At 37.0% G+C, this 9,780-nt stretch overlaps 1 protein-coding gene across 2 annotated transcripts; it reads right to left on the bottom strand.

The window, feature by feature from the left end:
* Positions 1–359: 359 nt before the first annotated feature.
* On the bottom strand, positions 360–4,152 carry LOC112453767 (protein MCM10 homolog). Of its 2 annotated transcripts, none has more exons than XM_025014681.1 (2): positions 3,827–4,152; positions 360–3,463 (listed from the first exon to the last, which is right to left on the bottom strand). In XM_025014681.1, the coding sequence occupies exon 2, from the start codon at positions 3,451–3,453 to the stop codon at positions 1,243–1,245; it is 2,211 nt and encodes a 736-aa protein (XP_024870449.1). In that variant the 5' UTR covers positions 3,454–3,463; positions 3,827–4,152; the 3' UTR covers positions 360–1,242. The 2 variants fall into 2 exon arrangements, with proteins under 2 accessions (XP_024870449.1, XP_024870450.1); XM_025014682.1 differs by having other exon boundaries at positions 3,832–4,152.
* Between the last annotated feature and the right edge of the window lie 5,628 nt (positions 4,153–9,780).

The following is a 9,780-nucleotide window of genomic DNA, read 5'->3' as shown; positions in this document are numbered from 1 at the left end:
GGTGTTATCGTACTACATCCCAAAAGATAAGGTTTGTTGGGATAACAATAATTAGTCTCTCACATATAATAACACTTGGAAGTCGAATAACCATTATTTCCAATCTTCCTTTTCTCACGTATATTTTATTCGAAATTTTATATAAAAAGAACAAGAGAGTAATGTGTCATCGTAATATAAAATGCCGAATAGAACTGGACAACCATAGGATATTAAACAGTACATGAGTGAAAAAATACAATCTATGTTTCTCATACAAACAGATGGTTATTAGAGTCCGGAACTGTTACACTGGCATAACACCTCGTCCAAAATTGTATATCAATTGCTCCTTAATTATTACATTTTGCATATTATATAAATAACGGGCATTTGTGCGCGACTTATGGTGATTTGTGTCAACGCAATGCTTCCGGACCCCAATCACAGTTCTTCATATTTAGAAACTTATTGATGTCCACCTTTATTTAGACAGTTCATATCCCGCTTATAAGAAAGGAAGGAAGAGTGCTTTCTCGTTACGAGAGAGAAAGGTACAAAAAGGTTCTATCAAACAGGAAGACCGTGATGACTCACCTCAGCCTAAACGTAAATCTCAAACGAACGTAATTTAGCGAAGAACGTAGTCGAGACGACATAGTGTTTTTTATACGATTGTTGTACCTGGCTGTATCAAAACGTTTCTGCTCGCTGTGTACATTTCGGACGGAGGGAATTCGATGTATTTCATTTCGGAAATGTGCAAGAGGTACACTCTTAGGATTTCCTTATATTTGTACATTTCATAAGATGAAAAAAAAAAGAAGAAAAGAAAACTGATAATACTGACAATAAACAAAAAGATATCAAATGTTCTGCATTTGTAGATTCTAAGATATAGGTAAAATATAGGAGTAAGTATCAGTCACGGTTAGTAAAATTCACGTCTCTTTATTTTAGTCGATGATTAAGAGTTCAGAAATTAATTTAGACGGCAAGTTCTACTAATCCTTGAATTTCTAACTTTATCACATATTAAAAATAATACTTATTAAATTGATATACGGATAACAGTATCATAGCACATTTCAGCACATATTACCTACGTTTATTTTATATACAAAAATATTTCATACTGCATACAAGACACATGTTATTGGTTACAACCAATTTGTATTCTTATCAAATCTTTTCATTTCTATCTTCCATAAATATTTATAATACTCATTTCCAAAATATATTGTGAGCAATCAGATTGACATATTAATCTTCATCCGGAACGAGAAGGTTGAGATTGGCATCTTTCAGCACCGAACCCACGAACTTCTCCTCGGCGCCGCGTATGGACAGGGTCTCTGCGGCGATAGCAGTCTTCCTCTCGTCCATCATTGCCGCCCTGACCCAATTCGAGCTGCTGCACTTGCCACAGGTGTGCGACGGCATACGGTTCAGGCTGACAGTCCGGTTGCCACAATCAGCACACTTGAAGAATCTCTTAACAGCGTCGATCACGCGCAACGGATGTCTTTGCTCCTTGCACATGTCCGACGCTGAGAATGCCGTGTACTTGCATATTGCACACTTTACAGCTTTGCAATTGACTTTGAAAGTGTTCATCATCTTCTCCTCCATTCTCTCCTTTGCCTCCAGCTTGTTAAAGTACTTCTCCTTCTCTTCGTCGTACGACTTCTCGATCAGGTCCGTGTGCGAGGACTTGGCTTCTAGCATCTCTTTGAATTTGTCGTTTATGTTCGCTTTTTTCGCGCTCCGCTCTTCCTTTTCGTCACTTTCCCTTTGACGCTTCGCGTTCTTCTCCAGTTTCTCTTCCGTGCTCGCGCGGACCTGATTAGGGTTCTTCGCTTTGATCTTTCCGTGCTCTTGCACCCACTTGATTGCGTTCATCTTGGCGCTGCGGATCTGTTGCTTGGTGATCGGTTCAGAGAAATCTATTGTATCCCGATTACATCCCGTTCCTAGTCGCGGGCGTGAAGCTAGAGAAGTCAAACCGATCTTATCTGTGTGATTGCTCCCAGGTTTGACTGGCGTAGGATTGCTTTCCTTCAATTGCACTGGACTGGAACACAAAATTGGCCCATTAGGCGTCGATTGTACCATTAACTGCTTTGAGGGCTGCCAGTTCCTTAGTTTGTTGAGTCGTTCGAAATCTTTTCTCGATTGTTTATTTGTCAGCTCGACAGCTATCGCTTTCTTCTTAATATCCACATTGTTCGTCTCAGAGTTTGAATCACTTCTTGCTTTTTTAATACTGTCATCCGAAGTGGTCTCAGACAATAATTCCAAACGCGCACGGTCTTTCTCGTACAGCTCTTCGTTGCGCTTGGCCAGTACCGGTACGAACGACGCCAATCCGCTGTAAGGTTTTCGCGTAACGGTCTGCCTATTCATGCGTTTTATCGCGTCTCCGGTGAATCCGTAGCTGGTATTGCTCGACAGTATGTCTGCTCGTCGCGCACACTTCTTGTATTCCTGTTTAACGTGATAGATGCAGTACTCGCATCGACTTGTATTTACGATTGCGGTGCATGGATCCCCGTTCTTCTTGATCGACTTGCATTTGCCCATGTCCTTGGACTTGCCGAGAATCATTAGCTTCTGAGGATTGTCGATCGACAGCGTCGCTTGATCGATGTTGTCCTTGCTCTCGAGCACGTTTGGATTGAGAATACCTATCACATTGCCAGTAATGGTTTTCCATAATTGTTTGTAGGCATTACTGAATAAAAAAATAGACACAGTCTTTAGGTCGTCGGACAGATCGCTTATTTTCCAGATGCAGTAGGAAGTTCCCTTCTGCGAGGTTTTCGTGGCTGATTTGTTGATTAATACACCGGCAATTACCCAGTCGTTATGTACATTGTCAGAAATAATGTGGCTCCTTACTCTCGCTACTGTTACAGCTATCTTGTCTTTCATACGTTCTCTCAATTCCGCAGAGGATATAAGGGGACTAATTATTCTTATTCCAAAGAAGGGATCACTGTAAACGTCTTTTGCTGCACTATTATTATTACCTTTGATAGCATTATTGAAATCAAATGTCTTGCTCTTCTTATTATTAAAATTAACAGTCCTCTCACTCTGTAATTTTACAGGCTGCTCAGTCTTCAACGAAGACTGTTCTTTTAACAATTGTTTTATCTCCCGTCCATAATTGGTATACTTTTGCTCCTCAAAATAACGCCTGTCTTCATCGTCAGAAGAATCAAGCTTGTCGTCATAAACCTCACTGATGACTTTTTCATCGGTTGGTTTACTCTCGGTATTTACGTTACTAGGCGTAGAATCTAAGAAGTTGAACTGCAATTCTGTCAGAGTCTTTCTCGGTTCCGATAGCTTGGCATGTTCAGGCGATTTAGGTTCTCCAAGCTGCTTAGATTGTTCAGTCTCTTCGGTGTCATTTGATATGAGATTATTCAGGATGTCTAAATCAGAATCACTGTCTTCATGCTCCATGTTTTGAGTTCTGTGAAAAAAGTAAAATAATAAGAAATAAGACAGATACATTTATATTCGATTGAATTATATTTAATTCTCTTTTGAGACTTTACGTTAAAGTTAAAAATATAATTTAGAAAGGAAACATGTTTGTAGATACTCAGATAGGGATAAAGTAATGTCAAATGGAGTTAATTAACTCAATCAACCAATTGACTAGTTAAGAATTGATTACAAGCTACTTAGTATTAAATCACACAGATATAAAATTCCTTTTTCTCTACACGTAGAATGAATTACAAACCGAAGAGAAATTTACTGACAAAAATGTATATTCAAAGTTCTTATCTAATCAATCTGGTTTTTTACGATAATAAATAAAAAATCTAACCTTACACGTCACTTTTGTACTTTTTGCACGATATTAACAATTCAACAAAAATGTCGTTTCATCACAGAATCGCTTGCGCGTAAAACGCCTTCGAGAAACAATTTTCGCTTATTCAACAATTTTTGTGCGCGACACGCTGTTATGTACAATTATTTACACGACGGAAGCGTCAACGCCCGACCCGGTTGCCCGCCAATTCTTAGCAGACCAGCAGACGACAATTCTCGGCGAGGGGTCAACAAATCGCGGGAATTCATTCGCGCAGGCGCCGCTCCTGCCGCTTCGATATATCGAGAATCGCGGCAGCGTCAATAGCTTTCGATAGATTTCGAATTGCGCTCACTTCTGGGACGCGCCGCGACTCACGGCCGGTCGAGGGACGCGGAGTCGCGACTCAAATCGCTCGTCGTGTTTTCGTCGTCGCGTCGTGAATTCGGAGCGCGAACGATCGTCTCCTCTGTGAGCGTACATCTCTCGTGAGGTGCACTGGACGCTCGTCGTGCGGTACGCATCGGACGTACGAAGCAGACATCGTGTGCGAGATCGCTATACGTCGCGGCGCGGCGTCGGTCTCGGGAATCTCGGGATATCGACCAACCTCTCTCGACGCGTACTCCTCTTGTGCGCCCGGGAATGATCACAGTCGTTTTCATCTCGAATCTCGCATCACTCTCCAGTTTCCGACACAGCATCGAAATGCCAGCGAGAGCTGAAAGAAAGAACGGACGAACGATTGTCGCCAGGTATTTTGCGTCGTTTATGTAAATTCTTTCATCTGATACTTGATCGGCGATCGATAGTTAGGCGATCAATGCCGCCATTTTCTCGTTTCGCCGCGCTCTTTGCGCAAATTGCGCATCGATGACAATTTTTTTGGAGGCGTATAGGCGTGTGAAGGCTTTTGGGTTTGATCTCTGTATTGTATTATTTCCATTTCTCTCGAATTCTTGTGGATTGATATTAGAAGTAATAAAATGACTTGTGTCAATCTTGAACAATTGAACAATTTTGAGGCGAAAAAATTATATTATATATTTTTTATGTATATAATAATAGGTAATCCGATTAATTGGTTTTGTGTTATTAAAAACCGTGTTATTTCTCTCTCTCTCTTTCTCTCTCTCTCTCTCGAAACTTTGGATTCATACAGTTTTGGATATTACGTTCCATATGTTATTGAAAACCGTGCAATTCAAAGTTCCACACTGAAAAAAAAAAATTTGTTAATCCAAACAAATATTTAATCCGATACGTTCGAACTAAACATGTTAGTTAGTTAACTAAACATTAGAATTTTTAATCAAAAATTAATTAATTCAACTAATGTTTAACTAAACTGACTAAATGTTTAGTTGAACGTATCGGACTAAATATTTTTTCGAATTAACACATTTTTTAAATGCAAATTCATATTATACAAATTTGGCTGCAATTTATTTAAAAAAATTTATTTTAGGGTCAAAGTAGTCACAACTTTTTGCAATTCAATTCAAGTATCGTATTATTCGAGGATCATGCGCGCTGCATATGTAAATAAAAAAAAATATATGCTATTGATTGCATACGTCTTTCATCATTAATTCAAATTGCATGATAAATGCAATTTTTATACTACATAGATATGTTTACTGTCCCAACAATAATATCATTGTTTCTTTTTAACGTGAGCTTATAGACCGGAAATCATAATTTCAATACATATAATATATTTATTGCATTATGTATATCGAAATTTAATAATATAATAATATGATTTAATAATATAACGTATGCAATTTATTTTGAATACACATACAATACTTACGCTCTAGTAATAATTAATACTGCGCGGACACCGTGGGCCTTTTAAAAGGCACCGTCCGCGATTTTTTATTTATGATTCCTACAGGAATGGGAAAAAAATTGCAACAGTTTCGGCTATGTAAGTATAAAAATCACTTTTTGAAACCTTAAAGATAATACATGAATTTTTATAGATTTTTTTTAACACAGAAACGCTTTTGAAAACTCTTTGGACTTAGTCCCAGGGTGTCCGGATGAGTGCTCCAAAAACACAGTGTCCGCACGGTGTTAATGGATATATGACTTATTTTATTACGCGCGTTTCGAGAGAAATGCACCTGGGATTACTAATAGCTCGTTGACAGGTTAATTTATATATCTTGTTAATTTCTGTAGGTGTATAATTGTTATTTCCCGGCATTTTTCTGTCCTATTTCAAAGAATAAGTATAAAATAGTAAGGGAAGCTAATAATCTTTAGCGATTGTTCTATTCGAGCTATTGCTCACAATAAATTATTTGCGATCTGCAATCGTCGCCAAATAGTCGTATTATGATCGCTGATTCATCGCATTGTCGCATTTGTCGCCGATGTGTAATGACGTAATTTTCTATGGTTAGGTTTAGGTCTAATGAGGTATGATCAGAGTACCTATATATGTTATCATATAGGGTGTCCAAGAAGAACTCTTTTTCAATATTTAACGGCATATCTGTTTAATAATTTAAAAATTATTTTCTTTATTAAAATAAGTATTGAGAGAAAAATAGGTTTTTACCATTAAAGATATTAAATATTATTTTTATTATTAAATATTGATAATAATATTGCTAAAGATGCAAAGAAATTCTTGTTTATTTAAATTTAAGCAGGTTTTATTTTTTTTTGAAATTTTATGCTTTAATTTAATTATAACATTAATAATAATTGTCGAAAAATCTAACGAATAACGACTCTTTGTGAAATAGTATTTTGATGAAATAAAATTAAACTTAAACTAGTCACAGTATTATTAAGTTAAAAATTAAAAATTTTCAACATTCCTAGAAAGTATTCACATGTACATATACACACACACTTTCTATGTATATAATATTATATACATTTATGTATTTAATATTATATATTTTATTATGTTCTATCTTTAATAACAATGTTAAAGTGTAAGAGTTAAGAAAGTATATTATTTGTATAAAAGGATAATTGCTGTTTTCTCTTTCACACCGAATTCACTGCACAAATACTCATACGTGTGAATTCGCGCCACCGTTATTTATACTCACCGACTAACGATTTTCGTAGCGAGGTGACCGCGCTTGCCGCAAGCACGGAAATCGACCAGTCTCTTCTTATGAAGTATTCAGGCTAGATGTTGCAGTCGGACTAACTCGAACAGTCAGTTTGCATCTAAGCAATTCTCGCGGATGAGGAGGCAAGCAGCCGGCGTATCGAAAATACGTTCTGGAAATGCTTAATCGAAAGTCTCGCGTCGCTGTATTAGCTCTTGGCAGCGCGACATTATTTCCCTCTGCGGATCAATATTAGGACGCGTTATTTTTAAATATTATAGATATCGCATAAGATAAGACGTGATCTCCATCATTCATGGTATTCCGTAAAATGACAAGAAATATGATAGGATTCAATGGAAATAGAATGGGACAAATGGCAATTGATTTTAAGTATTCAAACAGTCATTGTAGAAAATAACACAGGCACACAAAAAATAAAAAGTGTCTTGGCCGAGACACTACACTAGTGTATTCCCATGTATTTTGACCCGCTGCTAAAAAAAGTTCAAAACTCCACGAAACAAACACTTTTTTTTTTAGGTTTGCTCGGAACTGAGAGCCAATCTGACAATTCTGACTTCGGATTCGGATGCAGCGGGTCAAAATACATGCGGGAATACACTAGTGTAGTGTTTCGGCCAAGACAATTTTTATTTTTTGTGTGCCTGTGTAATTAATATAGGAAAATGGAGTCAATTGTTCTTCGACAAATTATTTGAAGTGATTTCTCTAATGCCTGAAATTTGAAAAAATAGTTATTATTGAGTTTATGTAAAATAAAGTTATCAAACAAAGCTTTTGATTTTATGTTTGCCTCATTTTTATACTTCAGATAAACAGGACAATGTGATTTTTTAGTGACACAAAATTAATGGCCGTAAGTTTAATAATAACTGTTATTTTATTTTGCTTCATATATATTACAGCTACTTGCTTGACAAGAGTTTTTAAAGGAATGTATGTAGGATCGTTAAACATTAAGCGTTTCCACCGTTTCCACAGTTGTTTCGTGAAAGCGGCGGCTACTTTAATCCTTTGCGAGATGCTTTCTACTGTATTATGCGATGAATAGTAGATAAATGTTTCCTACGCACAATGTACAGTTATCGTTTAACTATACGCTAGCATACAGCTTACACTTAATAAGCGTGTAGATACCTGCTCATTATAATCTCTCTTTGCATCCTTATGTGTATGTATCCTCTAAATCTTCATGATAATTCTTAAATGCTATTATCTATACTTATTCTATTTTTAAATTAAATAGGTTTATAATATTTATTATTTCATTATATACATTTTTATTTATTATTATAAACTAATGGAAAATTAAATTATTGGAAAATTAAGAAATTTAAATGCTGCTAATCCTTATTCAATTTATTTAAATATAAAAAAAGAAGATTTTATGGACAACAAGGTTGGAGATTCTTGAAAATAGAGAAAATAACAATAATAAGCAAAATATAATAGATGCAATGAGAATGCTAGAATAATATTCTGCCTCGTGCAGTTTCTGTATATGCCACGAATAGTTTTTTTTTTTCATCAAAATTTCATATGCAAATGTAATCTGAAGAAGACTTTCATGAAGTACACGGAAACTTTCTTTGACTTTGGTATAATGTCGGATCTAGTTCCTCATAAAATAATAACGCAACGCGATAGTATCCGCTCAAGGATACAGAAATAATTGCGCATGGCGAATAAATTATTCCGCATATTTTCGTCGATCGGCCGGCGCATGTATGCCGATGCACTTGGTGCCCCGTGGTACCACCGTCCGTCGGTCGATTGGAGCAATAAACCATCAATAATACAGTCTACTTGCTACGGTTTAACGTATATACTCAAACGGAATACACGCAGAATACTAGTGCATTTACATGCCTGAAAGTAATAGACTCGCGACTCGGCTATTTTTCCGTGCGATTGCATTGGTTCGCGACGTTGCATAGAAATTTCTATATATTATCGGGAGAAACGGATCTTTTCATATGATTGCGCCAGAAACGATATCGACAAGTGAACGTGTCATTTTATTCTGTGGTCTAATTCTGCCAGATCGATATCTCGAGATATATGTATGGCACGAGAAAGAAACGGCAAGGACAAAATATTTCACTTGCACAAAAGTACTACTTATATCTTTCAACATACACGACAAATTTTTGTCTATTTTTTTTAAATGTAAATTTAATCAAACTGGATATATATATATATATATCGTTATTGATTTCATATCTTGATAGAATGTCTGCAGAAAAGATGCTCTAATATCTTTATTTACGCATATGCACCAAATTTATCACTGAAATATTATAATACTTGGCAGTTATCCTTCTTCTGTAGTCATCGTTCTTCAACAATTAATGACAAACATTTTTTTCCAAGCTGACAGTCGCGAGTTTTCTCATTGTCTTAATAAATGCGATATTTATCATTCTTCCACGCAACCTGACCTATAAAAAAAGATAATATACCGCGGACAACCGTTGTAGCGGGATTTTTTCTTTCTTCATACCGCGGACGCGTTGTTCACTCGCGTGCAACGGGACTCCAGTGCCATTCCATAATTCTGGAACTAGTTGGAACAAAAGCAGCTCACGTATCGTCCATCTGCCCCCTTCTTCCTTTCTGTTGCTCCCGCCTCTTTTCGCCGGTCTTGTTTCTGAATCATCTGCGACACAGCCGCGGGCATCTTCCACCTGCTAATCTCGAGGAAAGCTGTGCTGTTCCAACCGGCTTCCACCTGTTAGTTACGGGGGAAAGCGTGTAGTCACGGGAGTCCCTCGTGTAGAACGAAGCTGCATGCGCCGTGCATCGCTCTTCCACCCGTGGCATCCGCGCTCTCTCGATAGTGAGAAAGAGAAAGAGAGA

The sequence above is a fragment of the Temnothorax curvispinosus genome, unplaced genomic scaffold (genome assembly GCF_003070985.1).
Source record: "Temnothorax curvispinosus isolate PA1 unplaced genomic scaffold, ASM307098v1 QBEX01004686.1, whole genome shotgun sequence".
Classification (NCBI taxonomy): Eukaryota; Metazoa; Arthropoda; class Insecta; order Hymenoptera; family Formicidae; genus Temnothorax; species Temnothorax curvispinosus.
Note: the sequence above shows the minus strand (reverse complement) of the source record. Positions and strands in the feature narration are given on the sequence as shown.

Excerpts from the sequence above, each read along its gene's own strand:
- LOC112453767 (XM_025014681.1), bottom strand. The coding sequence starts at position 3,453 with ATGGAGCATGAAGACAGTGATTCTGATTTAGACATCCTGAATAATCTC.